Source organism: Oryzias melastigma, unplaced genomic scaffold (genome assembly GCF_002922805.2).
Source record: "Oryzias melastigma strain HK-1 unplaced genomic scaffold, ASM292280v2 sc00280, whole genome shotgun sequence".
Taxonomy (NCBI): Eukaryota; Metazoa; Chordata; class Actinopteri; order Beloniformes; family Adrianichthyidae; genus Oryzias; species Oryzias melastigma.
In genome coordinates, this window is record NW_023416903.1 from 83170 (window position 1) to 100077 (window position 16908).

The window sequence follows — 16908 nt, forward strand, 5'->3', positions numbered from 1 at the left end:
TTTGAACAAAACAAAAGAGGACGATGGATTCATCTAAAGCTGTTTATGGAAAAACACTGAAAGATTTATGGACTTTGACAAAAACAAACATTTTGTTGTCCTCTTCAACTGCAGCTGGTGACTCCGCCCCTTCCACAGACAGAGTAACCAATCTGGTGGATGGATTTCTGTTGTTGGAGGTCAGAGAGATCCACTCCTCAGTTAAACTGCTTTGTTCAGAATATTTAAACTGTCGCAGTTTATCTGTGGGATGTGATAACACATATAACTTGCATCACCTGCATAATGCTAGAGTGAATGCTTTTTGCTGAAGAAAATGTACTGTAACTGCTGAAGACATTTGCTGAAAAGGCTAAAGTTATAAGCTAAAGCTTTTGCATGTTGCTATAGTTATTAATAGACTTACAGTGACAGAAATGGCAGAAAAAGCTCAAAGGATTTGAAAATGTTCTTGAAAAATCACAAAAATTGCATAAAAACGTAGAATGGATAAAAGGTATGAAAACCAAAAGTACAAGCCTGAATATCTTTCATGTGCTGAACGTTTTGATGCCAATATCGAACACCTTTCAGAAGTGCATAAAGAATTTGAAGAATTTCTTGTGAAATTGCAAAAAATTGAGCAATTTGTTCGACATCTGCTAAAAAAATCCTCAGTTGATTCCAATTTAGTGTTTCCCTAAAATATTAGCTTAACTCCAAGTTATCCTAAAAGCCTCATCAGATTCCAAGTTATCCTAAAAAGCTAGCAACGGTGCAAAGCCTGTATCAGTGTTTCAGAGAGCGTGTGTGAAAGAGAGTGCCGTCGCCATGGTAACGGGTTCAAAGTCGTGGTCTGGACGCTGCATTTCTTCTACTGAACCACAGACAGCAGATTCTGAGATGGACAGACTTTGTACCCAACAAAATGACACAGATCAAAGGAATTCTTTCAGTTTTAAAAAGCTCACAAATTGATCTCAAATGTAAAGTCTATGTAAATGTTATCAGAAACGAACACATTTTTTTCCTCTGGGGAGCTAAAAATGTCATTTTATCCAACGGCACGCCTTCAAGTTACACTACCACCAACTCTTACAAAACAAGTTTAACCTTTTATGATTTATAAGCCTTTGGGCTTCAAAAAGTGTGAAAGTTTCATGTCTGTAAATTCAAGTGTGTTCTCACAATCACAAGTTAAAAACATCATTTACGGTAAAACCCGCCGTGAAGATTTAATATGTGTGGGAATAGGAGAACTGAGTGAGCTTTGTGTCCGACTGGGGCCTCTAGGGGTAAATATAATTGAGGGTCATATTCTACCAATCCAGAAGCATTTTCCTATGTTTGGCTGAAAAGATTATGTCTCTGTGACAAACGGTGTTCGAGTAACGGCGGTTTGTACGGAAAATGTTCCCCTTCAAAAGTCCAGCGTCTTGGCTCCAGCTGTGACATCATCCACTCTACATCCAGAACATTCCGTCTATTCAGTTACATTGAAAAATGTCCTAAAATTTGCATAAAACTTGAGCTCTATTTGCCTAGAAACCATAAGGTCTTTTAAAAAGCTGAATACACCATGGCCCTGCGACAGACTGGCGACCTGTCCAGGTGAACCCCGCCTTCGCCCATCAGTAGCCGGGATAGGCTCCGGCACCCCCGCGACCCCGAAAGGGAAGAAGCGGACAGGAAGATGGATGGATGGATGAATGGAATACACCATGAATTGCTGAATATTTTAAAGTTTGAATGGTGTCTCTAGCTGAAAGTATCCAGAAGTTCATAGGTTTCAAAGTACACTATGTTTCTGAAGAATCTCTCATTCATTTCCTGTAGTGCATTTGGCTCAATATTTCAAAAACTATAAACTTTATGAATAGCAAAAATACAACAGTAATGTCCTGAACGAGCTGAATGTTTTGATACCAAGATTTCTAAAATTGCTGAAAGTGAGATTGAGTTTTTACATGCCAACAACATGGAAAGGAGCAGGAGCATCGCTCTAGAGCGAATCCTGAAAGCGTTCACTCGATAAACGGTTCTGAAGTTCTGGCCGCTGGTCCTCTCTGTCTGTTACCCCAACTTTGAGTGGATCAGTGGTTCTGACGCTTCTTCCTGGAGTAAGTCCCACTCCGATCTTCTCACCTGTTTCCAGAGCGTTCCAGTGTCTTTTCTTTATCATGATTCTGCCGTTTTTGGACCAAATCCAAAAATCGGTGTCGTTTTCTAAGACGTAGTTCCTGCAGAGCGGCAGGAGTTCATTAGAAATTCACCTCTGAGTTGTGGATGGGAGTGATGGTTGGAAGTAAGCCTGCCCTCACATCCCATCATCCTCACAGCAGCTCACAGTGTTGACATTGACTCTGAAACAGAGATGATGATCCACATGGTTTCCCTCCAGTCGTACGGTTCTGATCCAGATTCCAGCTCAGACGGGAAAACAAAGACGTTCATGGATCTGTATGTCTGCAGGTATAGCTAATCAGAAAGGGGTGGAGCAGGAAGACTTTGGCCCCGCCCAGCATCTTTTCTACGTCACAAATAGGTTTTTCTAACGTTATTTTTGATCTGCTCCTGATTCACAACAATTAGATTAAAGACAAACTCAGAAATGTGATTTTAAACTGAATTTCCTTTACATGTGTCCATCACCAGAAAAATATCAGAAGAACACGTTAAAAAACAGTTTTCCTCAGGGTGGGTCTTTAAGCAGCACACGTGCTGGTCTTTGAAAGTGAAGTTACTTTTCCTCTGCAGACTGTCGCCAGACGGACCTGGTCTTCCTGCTGGACCACTCCACCAGCATCTCTGCAGACAACCACAAAAGGGTCCTGAACTTCACCGCAGACGTCGTGAGGGACCTCACAGTCGGGAAGAACTTGCTTCACGTCGGACTGGCTCAGTTCAGCGACGCCCTCCGCCACGGCTTTTACCTCAGCGAACACTTGGACAAGGAGGATGTGGTCAGCCGCATCCTCAACTCCCCCTATGTGGGTGGAGACACTTACCTGGGGAAGGCCCTGAGATCCATCAAGGACTACTTCCTGCCGCGCCGGGGCGGCCGCAGGGGCACGCCCCAGACTCTGGTGCTGATCACAGACGGGGATTCTCGGGATGACGTGGAGGAAGCAGCTGAAGGCCTGAGGGACGCTGGGATTGAAATACTGGCCATCGGTGTTGGAGACGTGTATGACGTGAGGCTCCTGCAGATCGTTAAGGATCCAAAGAACCTCTTCAGCATCTGGAACTTTGGGTTTTTGTCAAACAATAAGAAAAAGGTTGTTGATGCCATCTGCAAAAAGCCGCCCAGTCAGCCTGAAGGTGAGCTGTGAGACAGGTGTTGGTCTGGGGGAGTTTTCGCTCTGATGAGGATCCTCTCTGCTCCTGCAGGCTGCAGCGTCGACGTCTTCATAGGAGTGGATGTCTCCAGCAGCGGCAAAGCTCTTCGAACCTTCATCCCGGGTCTGGAGGAGATTGTTCAGCGCATTTCATCGGTGGAGGACCTGTGCTGCTCTGCTCCCGTCCACACTAACATCTCCTTCTATGAGGTGGAGGCTGGTGGAGGTCTTCGGTACAACACAAACTTTGAGGAGGTTCTGAACAGGAGGTGGTCCAAGCCCAGCTTTCTCAACTCTGCTCTCCTGAACCTCTTCAAGAAGACCTTCAGAGAGAAGTCCAGAGCCAAGATCAAGGTCTGTAGCGTCCTACAAACCAACCAGCTGTTGGGAAAAGGTTCCCGGCAGCACTGAAGCAGAACTGAGTTGGGATGTTCTGATTGATTGACTGATTGATTGGTTTATTTCAAGCATAGATTGAAAAATACAGAACAAAACACACAATTATTTCAAACTCATTACAGAAACAATGAAATGCATCGATAAGAAAATAGAAAACAAAACTAAAACACACTTTGTGACGTATCAGGAGTCAGAGACCCGGATGAGGGACCACTAAGCCTTTAATACCAAACAATCACCTCAACAGAGGGAAACTAAAGGAGCTGCCAAACACATAAACTAGAGAAGCCAACGAGCACTCGGGGAACCAAACGAGACGAACCAACACTGAGGGAGGAATGTGGTCGACTCAAATAGGGAGAATCAGCTGAGTACAAGGAGGACCCAGTGCTCAGAAACAAGGGAAACAAACTAAAACACATTTATGTCACATTTGGTTCATTCATGTTGGTGATAATTAACTAAGGTCAGTTTGATTGATTGAAGAGGAGCGGGCGGAAGTGAACTTATATAATCCCACCTCTACTTAGTTACTTCATTTCACTGTTTAGCATAATTATGTAATCCAGTTGTTGTTGTTGTTGTTGTTGTTTTTGTTGTTGTTGTTGTTGTTTTGTAATTCCCAATAGCAAAGTGAAGTTCTTGTTGATTATTGATTAATCTCATCAAACATTATTTCAGTAAACAGTAACATCAGTCATTCATCATGTAACAGATCTATAATACTCATTGATTATCATCAAAGTACAACGTTATATTGATGTAGAAGAAGAATCATTACACATTGAAATCAAGTTTTAAAGTAACGATAAAGTTCTTATTAATCATTCTCTGAAAAAATTCTTAGATATTTTCAGTAAACATTAATGATTCACACAATATCTAATAATCATTGATTATCTTTAGAACACATGATTACAATAATCCTGTAATCATTGATACATGTTTGGATCAAGTAAAGAACATTAATACCATAGTGATTGTAAACTTTTCAGTAATCATTACTGCAAATTACATAACATAAAACTCATTGATTACATTTAAAAATCTTTGATTATTTCATCACATTCAAGTTCAGACATTTGGAATTCTTCAACCACCAGTTGATCTTTAACTCGTCTTATCTTCATAGATTAGAGTTTCTTCATCCATGTTCTTGAATGTATAAATGCTTGAACATTGTTTGAGCTCATTACTTAACTTGTTCCAGAGTTTAGTTCCACACAGAAACACAGAAACTTTTCTTTGTGGTTCTTATCAATCTGACCTTGAAGTTCCTGCATCCTCTCAGTTTGTTCCTCCTTCATTTCTAAGAACTGTTTCTGGATATTTATGGGAATGTTTTCCCACTAGCGCTGTATAGTAACTGTGCAGTGTAAAGATCAACAAGGTCATACAGTTTTAAGATTCTGGATTGATCAATAAATTGTTAGTGTGATCAAGATAACTGTCTTTATGTATAATTCTGATGGCTCGTTTCTGAAGCATAAAGAGAGGATGTAGTGAACTCTTAGAATTATTACCACAAACTTCTATACACTCGGTGAAATATGGTAATATTAAGGAGCAGAACAATAAATATCTACAGCTGTATTCTAATATATATTTAGATTTATTTATCATTGAAATACTTTTTGAAACTTTAGTTTGTTTGTGTCTGATGTGTGGCTTCAGTTTGTTATCAATAACAATCCCTAAGAATTTAATTTCTGTTACACTTTTAATCAAGTCATTATTAACTTTAATTAAGAGCTCTGTTGGCTTTGTAATTACCAAAAACATCACTTTAGATTAGTCTAGATCCAAAGATAGTTTGTTGTAATCCATCCATGATTTTATTCTGATTAACTCTGTGTTCAACACATTGATAAGTTCCCTTTGATTGTCTGTAGAATAGAAAATATTTGTGTCTTTATTAAATAAAAGGATTTTTAAAAGTTTGGAAACATTGAATATATCATTGATGTAAATAATGAACAGCAGCGGCTCAGAATTCATCCTTGTCGGACACCACAACTTATCCCTTTAATTCATTCATCTTGACAAATTGTTTTCTTCCTGTTGAATAGCTTTTGACCCAACTTAGCGCTACTCCTCTGATCCAGAATCTACTCCTCTGATCCAGAATCTACTCCTCCGATCCAGAATCTACTCCTCTCATCCAGAATCTACTCCTCTGAACCAGAATCTACTCTGATCCAGAATCTACTCCTCTGATCCAGAATCTACTCCTGTGATCCAGAATCTACTCATCTGATCCAGAATCTACTCCTGTGATCCAGAATCTACTCTGATCCAGAATCTACTCCTCTGATCCAGAATCTACTTCTTTGATCCAGAATCTACTCTGATCCAGAATCTACTCTGATCCAGAATCTACTCCTCTGATCCAGAATCTACTTCTCTGATCCAGAATCTACTCTGATCCAGAATCTACTCCTCTGATCCAGAATCTACTCCTCTGATCCAGAATCTACTCCTCTGATCCAGAATCTACTCCTCTGATCCAGAATCTACTCCTCTGATCCAGAATCTACTCCGCTGTATTGTCACAACTCTGAATTAGCCTGTTAATATTTGATCATAATATTCATTATCTGTTTATGTGTTTCTAGCAAACCATATTAGTACTTCGTCAGTAATAAAAATTGCTCACGCGTGGTCTTTCTGAATCACTGGATGGTTCGTTCAAGGAAACGATCAACAAATCGAGGCGAGAATTTGCACCTGTTAGAAGAAGCCTGACAGAAAGTCTTTGGGGGAAAATCTGTCAGGAGTGTTGCAAGTAATTTCAACCTTTGCCATGTTACCCTAGATACTGCAATGCTAAAAAGAAAAACCCAGGAACCATTCCTAAGCATGGCTACCCACACACCCATGTCTTCTCAACAAAACGAGAAGCTCTACTCCCTAAATATCGTCTAAAATGGTTTGTCCATTGTTCATTTGATTGTATTCCAAATGGTTTTGTGTTTTTTTGTAATTAATTATTTGCACTTTATTTCAAAAAGTTTACAAGAAAGGTTAAAAGCATACTGTGAAGCACTTCATCACAGCATTACGTTTTATCATACAAATTTTATTGGGAAAATGTTATTTAAATGTTAAAATGTTGATTTTTTTTTTAAGTCTGAAATGTTTTATGAAGAAAAAAATAAACATTTGTGGTTGCAATCGTGTGTTACAATTGCCCCGTGTTCCGGGGCAATTGTAACAATAGTTTTACTGATTCCAAACCTTGTCACATGTCAAGCCAAGATATTCATCCTTCATTTCATGCTGTTTAAAGTAAGTTCTTATAAATAGTTACGTTGCTATGACCAATTAGGAAAAAAGTGTTACAATTGTCCCCGGTCTCCCCTACGTTGTTTTTTTTTGTCCCTTTTTAATGATGGTGATTAATATTTCCCAAACTAACATGTGTAAGCATGAATGTGTGTTGACATGCATATATGCTTACATGTAAACGTGCACATATATGCAGCCTATGTAAACACGCTTCGTAAGGCCCTCAGTCACGTGACCAGCAATGTGGACTTTGGAGGAATGCGGCTCCCCGCTTCACGTCACTGCGCTGCGGTGACGTATGGTTTCTAAATTTAAACATCTGCTCCCAACTTTTGACGCTCGTGCGCGTTTGACAAGGCGTGACCTGCACGCGCATGCACGGAGGATCAAATAAAGATGTGATTTAGAGCCGAATCCTCCTCGGCTGTCTACAGGGATGTCGGAGCGGCCCGCTGCTGCGTGAGGATGAGGATGGACGGATGATGGAAGGAGGATGAAGCTGCGCGCGCCGCAGTCTTACCGCGCTGAAGCTGCTGCGTCTTTCTCCGCTGTGGACCGAAAGGACCGTCCGGCACCGGAGCGCCTGTCAGCACCGACAGTCCTCCGCCTCTGCAGACCGACGCTCCGACCACATTCACGGCCCGCTGCCTCCCGCCCCCTCCACGCGCGTGCACATCGATGACGGAATGCGGAAACAGGTGCGGATCAGAGCTCGCAGCTCGGTCACCATGGCAACGCCTCACCTCTGCTGCCGAACTGCAGGTAAGTTTCTGTGCGAGGCTTCAAAAAATCTGTGAAAGAACCTGAGGGCAGGAGTCAGGAGAAAAGGAGGTCCTTGAGAACATCAGGAGGAGAAGAGGAGGAGGTCTATGAGAACATCTGGAGGAGAGGAGGAGGTCTATGAGAATATCAGGAGGAGAGGAGGAGGTCTATGAGAATATCTGGAGGAGAAGAGGAGGAGGTCTATGAGAACATCAGGAGGAGAGGAGGAGGTCTATGAGAACATCAGGAGGAGAAGAGGAGGAGGTCTTTGAGAACATCTGGAGGAGAGGAGGAGATCTATGAGAACATCTGGAGGAGAAGAGGAGACGGTCTATGAGAACACCAGGAGGAGAAGAGGAGGAGGTCTATGAGAACATCAGGAGGAGAGGAGGAGGAGGTCTATGAGAACATCAGGAGGAGAGGAGGAGGAGGTCTATGAGAACATCAGGAGGAGAGGAGGAGGAGGTCTATGAGAACATCAGGAGGAGAGGAGGAGGTCTATGAGAACATCAGGAGGAGAAGAGGAGGAGGTCTATGAGAACATCAGGAGGAGAGGAGGAGGAGGTCTATGAGAACATCAGGAGGAGAGGAGGAGGAGGTCTATGAGAACATCAGGAGGAGAGGAGGAGGAGGTCTATGAGAACATCAGGAGGAGAGGAGGAGGAGGTCTATGAGAACATCAGGAGGAGAGGAGGAGGAGGTCTATGAGAACATCAGGAGGAGAGGAGGAGGAGGTCTATGAGAACATCAGGAGGAGAGGAGGAGGAGGTCTATGAGAACATCAGGAGGAGAGGAGGAGGAGGTCTATGAGAACATCAGGAGGAGAGGAGGAGGAGGTCTATGAGAACATCAGGAGGAGAGGAGGAGGAGGTCTATGAGAACATCAGGAGGAGAGGAGGAGGAGGTCTATGAGAACATCAGGAGGAGAGGAGGAGGAGGTCTATGAGAACATCAGGAGGAGAGGAGGAGGAGGTCTATGAGAACATCAGGAGGAGAGGAGGAGGAGGTCTATGAGAACATCAGGAGGAGAGGAGGAGGAGGTCTATGAGAACATCAGAAGGCGAAGAGGAGGAGATCTATGAGAACACCAGGAGGAGAAGAGGAGGTCTATGAGAACATCAGGAGGAAAGGAGGGGGAGGTCTATGAGAACATCAGGAGAAGAGGAGAAGGTCTATGAGAACACCAGGAGGAGAGGAGGGGGAGGTCTATGAGAACATCAGGAGGAGAGGAGGAGGAGGTCTATGAGAACATCAGGAGGAGAGGAGGAGGAGGTCTATGATAATATCTGGAGGAGAGGAGGAGGAGGTCTATGAGAACATCAGGAGGAGAAGAGGAGGAGGTCTATGAGAACATCAGGAGGAGAGGAGGAGGAGGTCTATGAGAACATCAGAAGGCGAAGAGGAGGAGATCTATGAGAACATCAGGAGGAGAAGAGGAGGAGGTCTATGAGAACATCAGGTGGAGAGGAGGAGGAGGTCTATGAGAACATCAGAAGGCGAAGAGGAGGAGATCTATGAGAACATCAGGAGGAGAAGAGGAGGAGGTCTATGAGAACATCTGGAGATGGTATGTCACAGGTAAATTACAGGTAAAATACAGGTATACCACAGGTGTTTTCCAATCAAAGAGTTCCCTCAGCTGTAAACCAGATGGAGGTCCAGAAGGTTCTGGACTGACACTGAAATGCTCAAAAAGAGACTTTATTTTGGTAACTGGTTCAAACTCTGTCTGTGTCAAAAATAAAAGACTTCAACATGGTTGCTATAGTAACTGATGTGCTGAGTTACTGCAGCATGGTTACCACAGTAACACACACATCTTCATGTGCACAGTCTGTGCACGTGAAGTTACTTAGAGGTCACTCGTATACTCTTAAGTCAAAGATGGAGCCTTCCACATCCTTTCAGAATGTAACTGTAATGTCACCTGAGACTGAATACCTGTTCTAGAGTTCCGAACAGAGGGATGAGGACCTTCCTGACATACAGGGATTCCCTTTCTATCCAGATCCACCAGCAAGGATTCCCTCTGGCTTATTTTCAGGAACAGATGAGCTTGAGGTTCCAGAGGATTCCTCCAGCGGAGTTTCCATCTCTGCATCAAACTGATCCGAGTTGCTCTTTTCCCCAGAAACAGCTGATTGTTTGGTAGAAGATAAACTACAGACGTCAAAGGCCACGGATGGATGAAGTCATTGAACCCGGGCATGTTTACTCAACCTGAACTAGCCAATCAGAGGTGAAGAGACCCACTGCCTCCTCCTCCTCCTCATCCACGTCTCCTTTAGGTTTCTGAAACCCAACAATGCACACCAAGGGAAACTGGTGAGAAATCTTCCTTTTTCCACTGTCTCCTTTTCACCTGAGAGGAACATTGTGTTTTTCTGCTCGGCCTCTGACCTGAACTCCAGCTGCTTTGCTTTCATTCAGAACCAAAAGCTCAGACACAGAGAGGTTCTCACAACGACGGTCCGTTTTTCTCCATGCTGTTATTGTGAAAGGAACATGATCTGGAGGAGATCTCTGAAGGATTTCCAGAGCTCATCCAGGCTCCCGGAGTTTGTTTCTAGTTTGATAGGTCCCTCAGGATCACTCAGAGTGTGTCAGCAGACTGTGGTTCAGCTGGCCAGACAATGAAAAACATCCAGAAGCCAAAACCTGGTTTATGGACCCAGTGACTGACCTTTAGCGGATCAGTGATGGCCTGAAGACAAACTCATGACAGCACAGTCACTGGATCAAACCCGGACTGGCAGTATGACCCTTAACTCCACAACTGAGACCGTCTGAGACCAACCACCAGTCCTTCAGTGCAGCTGTTGGACTTCTGCTCTGACTCGTAAACATCTTCTCCCCACAACAGCTGTTGCTCTTTTGAAGACTACAAGCTGACCACCGAGTGGCTGATGAAGCAGACCAGTCATCGTCCGAAGGTGGCAGTAATCTGTGGATCAGGACTGGGCCTGCTGGCGGATGGCGCCTCCAACAAACAAACCTTCAGGTACCAGGACATCCCCAACTTCCCCATCAGCACAGGTAAGTGTCTGCAGCTGAGGCGCCTTCACCTCTGCACGAGTGATTTATGAAAAAGTTCACAGATTCAATTCAATTCAATTCAATTTTATTTATATAGCCCAATATCACAAATTCAATTTGCCTCATTGGGCTTCATGCCTGTAGTTTTTACAGATGCACAGATGGAGTCATAAAATATGCACAATAGGTAAAAACTAAACAGACTATAAAGAACAGGTCATCCCTGTCCTTAGACCCTCCCTCGCGGTAAGGAAAAACTCCTAAAAAAACCTGAGTCAGGAAAAAAGAAGAAACCTTAGGGATTCCCACATGAGGGAGAGATCCTATCCCAGGACGGACAGGCGATACCAGAACGGTTAAAGAAAAGTTAGCTGCTAAAACTGCATATATGAGTAGAGTTCATTCATATAGAGCTGAGGGACGAGTGATGATTAAGTCCATAGTCCAGATGAAGCAGAACTGCAGTCCACGACCAGGAGCAGGAGGACAGACGACCCACCAGGAATCACTCCCACTCAGAGATGCAGGATGGTGTCGGGGCTTCATCCAGATGGGCGGGGCTTCGTCAGGATCACCAACAAGTCTCCTGGAAACTGCAGATTCACTTCCAGCTCTGTGTTTAGCGAATTCTAATGGAGAACTAGAAGAGAATTTATGAATAAACTGTGACCTGAGATCCACATTTGTAGACTAAAGTTAAAGTTACTGCAGCCTGAGGAGAAGATCCACTTTCACACGTGTCGTTTTGAAGTTCCAGGTCATGAAGGCTGTCTGGTGTTTGGGACAGTTGAGGAACGGTCTTGTGTCTTCATGAAGGGTCACTTCCACCTGTATGAAGGTTACACCCTTTGTCAGGTAAGTTTTCAATTGAATTAGAATTAGAACGGTTAGCCGTTCCCCTACCACAGGACCCCCCAGATCCAAGCAAAGAGCTGGACCGGGGGGTCCACTGCAGTGACCCTGTTCACGGAGAAAGGTCAATCCCTGATGTGGAGGATCCTCAGAGGAAAACACTGGAGGTAAAATGTTAAAGGAGTCAAATAAATAAAAGTGAAAACTGATATAAATAACCCCACAAGTAAATAAATAAACCTTACTAGACAGAAATAAATCAGCAAAAGTGAATAAAACTATCAAATGAGTGAAAACATAAAACACTAAAAATATCAAATGAGTTTTTCAATTGGAACTAAAATCCAGATTAAAAAGTAGGTCTTGAGCTTTCCTTTGAGAACATGAAGAGTCTCTGAGGTTCTGTGGAGGACCACGGGTGAGATCTGTAGTAACTGAATGAGGTTTTAGTTCTGACTTTAGGCCCAGAGGACCTCAGGGTCTGTCAGGACTCATACCTTCAAATCATTTGAGATACATATGAGGGCTCGATACCATAAACACATTTATAAACCAATAAAAGAATTTAAAATCAATCCTGGATATTACTGACATTTCTGTGGAGAATCTGCAGAAATTATCTTTGATTTGGTCACTGAAACAAAATCCTTAATGACTAGAACAGCTGCAACAGCCGAGTGTGATTTATGATCCTTTCTGTCCTCAATTCAGTGGGTTCAAATATTTTTATGAGCCTGCTTCAAGATTCTCTTCTAGAACATCAGTGATATTTTCAGATGTTCTGCATCTCCACCAGCATCCTGGTTCATGCATCCATCTTCACATGTCAGCATTTTCCTCTGTAACACCTACATATTTCCATGTCCAGAACATCAACCGTCTGTGACCCCATGACCCCCCCATCCCCCCCATACGGTCACATGACAACTTCAACTCTTCCCTCAGCTCCAGCCTCTGCTGGACTTTGTTTTTCCTAAATAAGAAGTTAAACGTTTTTAACTTCAAACCAAGTCCAGATAAAACGTTGATCGTTTTTCCTTCACGTCTTTGGAGAGCGGTAACGGTCCTCTCTCATCAGGTGACATTTCCTGTGAGGATCTTCAAGCTGATGGGGGTGGAGTTGGTGCTGGTCACAAATGCCTCTGGAGGAATCTGCCCCGACTTTAAGGTTGGAGACATCATGATCATCAAAGATCACATCAATCTCCCAGGTTTTGCTGGACAGCATCCACTCTGTGGCCCCAATGACGAGCGGTGAGACAGACCAGAATGTTTACATCTATTTCGTACATTTCATACATAATTACAAGCTGGATGCTGGAAAGGTCATCAGAAACCTGCCTGACTCTCCGGGTGGTTCTGATCTGCACGTCTTAAGGTTTGGGATCCGGTTCCCCTGCATGTCGGACGCCTACAGCAAAGACATGAGAAGTGTGGTGGTCGACATCGGCACCGAGCTCGGCTGCAGCGACTTCATCAGAGAGGGCGTCTACTGCATGGTGAGCGGCCCCAACTTTGAGACCATCGCTGAGGCCCGGATGCTGTGGATTCTAGGCTGTGACTCTGTGGGTAAGAACCAGAACCAGAACCAGCCTCATTGGCCGAGAACGGTACATAAACAAGGAATTTAGCTTCGCTGTCGTATGGTCTCATCTGCCAACAAGGAGAGGTATAAATAACAAATAAGAATAAATGTCGGAGTCCCAACCGGAGTCCCAGCTCTCCTTACTCTGTGACCGGTCAGGACTTCTTCAGAGTGATGGATCGGGGAAAGCTGACTTTGTGGAGAGTGGTTTTGGTGCACATGGTTCTGAAACTCCGCCCTGAGGGGAGGAGACTGAAAAGACTCTATCTGGGATGCAAAGGTTCTCTCGAGGTTCTACCAGCCCACTTCCTGACCCTGGACCAGAACAGGTCCTGAATGGAGGGAAGGTCAGAACCCCTAATCCTCTCAGCAGACCTGATGGTTCTCTTAAGTCTGTCTCTGTCGGGGCCGGATGCAGATCGAACCAGACCGTGATGGATGTGGTCAGAACAGACTGGATTATTGGAGGCCAGGAGGCGGTCAGCAGCTCCTGATGTCGGTTCAAGTTCTCGAGTTGTAACAGGAAGTTCAGCCTCTGCTGGAAGTCTTCTGGAGTCGATGTGCTAGGTTCATGTAAGGTCCTGGGAGATGGTGGACATTCAGAACCTGTGTGGGGGTGTGTCCTCTTCTTAAGTGGGTTCTGCACCAGAGGACTCGCGGCCCCTCTCATCTATGCAGACTCCTCCCCATCCGGGATGAGTCCAGACTGCGGTGTCCTTTCACCGAGCGGTCTCCTCAGGTTCAGTTGGTGCAGAGTAATGGGGAGGGAACACACCCCTGGGGGGCGCCGGTGTCCAGAATCTTGGTGAATCTGGGTGCTGGATGTGTTCCAGTATTACCTGCTGTCAATCAGGAAACTGATGATCCACCGACAGGTGAGCTGAGAAACCTTAAACTCCTGAGGTGACCCTGAAGGTGGAAGGAAACCTTCCGGTGGACATAACCTTCAGATCCAGAGGAGACTTCTCTGTACCGCGGGTTTCTCTGGTGGTTCTTCTAGCCAGGCTCGGTTCTTCTGGTTCTCCTCCTTCATTCTCCTGGTTCTCCTCCTTCATTCTCATTGTTCGGCCGTGGTGCAGTGGTAGGGCGGTCGACTCCTGATCAGAAGTGAGCTGGTTCGACTCCGCCTTGCCCGCCCATGTGTCGAAGTGTCCTTGGGCAAGACACTGAACCCCGAATTGCCTCTGGTGGGAGGTTGGCGCCAGTGTTCGGCAGCGGAGCCACCACCAGTGTGTGAATGTGTGAATGGGTCTGTGACTGTGAAGCGCTTTGGGCCCTTGAAGGAGGGTAGAAAGCGCTATACAAGTATACAACATTTACCGTTCTCCTGGCTCTCCTTCATTCTCCTGGTTCTCCTTTAATCTCCTGGTTGTCCTTTAATATCCTTGTTCTCCTTCTTCATTCTCATTGTTCTCCTTTTTCGTTCTCTTGGTTCTCCTTCATTTTCCTGGTTCTCCTTCATTTTCCTGGTTCTCCTTCATTCTCCTGGTTCTCCTTTAATCTCCTGGTTCTCCTTTTTCATTCTCCTGGTTCTCCTTTAATCTCCTGGTTCTCCTTTTTCATTCTCCTGGTTCTCCTTTAATCTCCTGGTTCTCCTTCTTCATTCTCCTGGTTCTCCTTCTATCTCCTGGTTCTCCTGCTTCATTCTCCTGGTTCTCCTGCTTCATTCTCCTGGTTGTCCTTCTTCGTTCTCCTGGTTCTCGTCCTTCATTCTCCCTCTCCTCAGGTATGAGTATGGTTCCGGAGGTGACCGTAGCCAAACACTGTGGGCTGCAAGTGGTGGCCCTGTCTCTCATCACTAATAAGGTATTTCTGAGTCTGAGCCTGTCGCTGTTCTACGACAGCTGAGTTACACCTTTGTGTTCTCCTCCAGGTGTCCCTGGACTACAGTCGGGAGGAGAAAGTCAACCATGAGGAGGTCCTGGAGATCTGCAAGATGAGAGCAGAGCTCCTGCAGAAACTGGTCACCTCGCTGATCAGTCGCTTCAACCAGCAGCAGATTATCAACACAAACTAGATCAACATGGACTCACAAAAGCTGATTTCAACACAAACGTGTCAGACTGGAACTTCCATCCTAAAGTTCTTGTTCAGATGCTCCGCCTCCTGAGTGTTCTTTGATCCTATGGTTGGTTGGTGGTTCCGTCTTGTTGGATGTTTTCCATCCAACCCTGAATTTCTGAATCTGCAGATCGGGGTCAGCTGTCTCCTGTCTGGGGGATCAGAGGGTTCTTGCACCCCCCACGCCTCTCTGGTTGGTTTATATCGAGCTGCTTGGTTTCTACTGTCTGGGTCTGCTGGGACCTTGGTGGGGGGGTGGGGGGTGGGGACTGGTTGTAGGCGTTGATGACATCATTCAGCGCTGTGTTTCAGATGAACGGCTTCACTAACTCAAAAAGATTTACGACTTTTTGCTCTGGGATAGCAGCTAAATGGTAAATGGCGTATACTTGTATAGCGCCCTCTACCCTCCTCCGAGCGCTTCACAGTCACAGACCCATTCACACATTCACACACTGGTGGTGGCTCCACTGCCGAACACTGGCGCCAACCTCCCACCAGAGGCAAGTCGGGGTTCAGTGTCTTGCCCAAGGACACTTCGACACATGGGCGGGCAAGGCGGGAATCGAACCCGCTCACTTCTGATCAGGAGTCGACCGCTGCACCACGGCAGCTAATGACAAACTTGTTCTGAAACGAACAGGACACAGAAAAAGGAGCTGGAAGAGACCATAGAATGTGTTCAATGGGACCGTGGAGATCGACCCCCCAGCCCTGACGCATTCGCAGTTAACATGCCCCCCCTTCAGTCACATGATGGAGGCGGGGGCTCCAGTGGTTTCAGGTAAGCTTGGTTCATCAGACACAGACTCAAAGCCAAAACTTTAGGAATCCACAGATGAATGACCTCACTGCTGGTCACTCAGCAGGATGTGCACCCCCCCCAAACAACAACAACAGATCCCAATTTACCATTTATCTTTATCTAGAAAAGGCAAAGAGACAAAAACAAACTGGACTGGAACTGACCATTTTATTCTCTTCAGTTATAAATCAGGTTAAACATGAACAAAAATCATTATGGAATAAAGATAATGTTAAGTTCTGCTTAGCACTTCATAATCCCACTCACATTCAGACAGTGATGAAGGCAGAGCTGCCATGCAGCAGAAAATCACAGTATAGAATGAGACTTCAGACTTTAGGACCCCTTGGTGCTTCGGATCATGGCTTCCATCATCTTCCATTGATCTGGAGTCACCTGGAACACAGAGACACTGTAGTCCTGAAGGTCTGAGCACCAACGGCTTCTTTCAATGTCAAACTCACTCTCCGCAGTTCATTAAACTCTCCTGCCATCGACACGAGCTCTCCGCCATCAAAGCGGACCACCTGAGACAGAACAGAATCAAAGATCATTCAGGCAGATTAATACATTCTCCAATTCCTCCTGAGGTGGAGCCGTGCTCGTTAGCTTACAAACCCTGAGAGAAACCAGGATTTCTGGGTCATGTTTCATAGAACATGAATGATGACACAAAAGTTTGATTCCTCTCATAGTTCACAGCTGGATGAAGACATTAACGGTCAAATAATTCAGTTTACTCGTTAAATCCTGACGACAGAAACGACCTGCTCTAAAGTTTACATCCCTGATGACTTTGTTCT

At 44.9% G+C, this 16908-nt stretch overlaps 3 protein-coding genes across 5 annotated transcripts in view; 1 reads left to right on the forward strand and 2 right to left on the reverse strand.

Annotated features, from left to right (window-relative positions):
- LOC112139349 (transmembrane protein 79) overlaps window positions 1-7775 on the reverse strand; it is a 23958-nt gene extending 16183 nt beyond the window's left edge. The window contains exon 1 of the mRNA XM_024262098.2: window positions 7525-7775. The gene's annotated coding sequence lies outside the window, so the exon portion shown is untranslated. The remainder of the gene's footprint in view (window positions 1-7524) is intronic.
- Window positions 7627-15336, forward strand: pnp4b (purine nucleoside phosphorylase 4b). Of its 2 annotated transcripts, none has more exons than XM_024262100.2 (7): window positions 7627-7766; window positions 10630-10802; window positions 11554-11657; window positions 12733-12908; window positions 13033-13223; window positions 14966-15045; window positions 15113-15336. In XM_024262100.2, the coding sequence occupies exons 2-7, from the start codon at window positions 10673-10675 to the stop codon at window positions 15254-15256; spliced, it is 825 nt and encodes a 274-aa protein (XP_024117868.1). In that variant the 5' UTR covers window positions 7627-7766; window positions 10630-10672; the 3' UTR covers window positions 15257-15336. The 2 variants fall into 2 exon arrangements, with proteins under 2 accessions (XP_024117868.1, XP_024117867.1); XM_024262099.2 differs by lacking the exon at window positions 7627-7766 and adding an exon at window positions 9722-10091.
- Window positions 15337-16254: 918 nt separating this feature from the next.
- The window catches only part of decr1 (2,4-dienoyl CoA reductase 1, mitochondrial), a 9865-nt gene continuing 9211 nt past the window's right edge, over window positions 16255-16908 (reverse strand). For both annotated transcript variants that reach the window (XM_036210887.1, XM_024262120.2), the window contains exons 9-10: window positions 16570-16632; window positions 16255-16501 (exon numbers count right to left, since the gene is read on the reverse strand). In XM_036210887.1, the coding sequence (XP_036066780.1) occupies window positions 16442-16501; window positions 16570-16632 (123 nt within the window). In that variant the 3' untranslated portion in view covers window positions 16255-16441. The remainder of the gene's footprint in view (window positions 16502-16569; window positions 16633-16908) is intronic.

Bases quoted from the DNA above. Each gene is read 5' to 3' on its own strand.
- pnp4b (XM_024262099.2), top strand. From the start codon at position 10,072: ATGCACACCAAGGGAAACTG. The intron at 10,803-11,553 runs GTAAGTGTCTGC...GTCGTTTTGAAG, and splicing joins CAACTTCCCCATCAGCACAG to TTCCAGGTCATGAAGGCTGT. The intron at 12,909-13,032 runs GTGAGACAGACC...GCACGTCTTAAG, and splicing joins TGTGGCCCCAATGACGAGCG to GTTTGGGATCCGGTTCCCCT.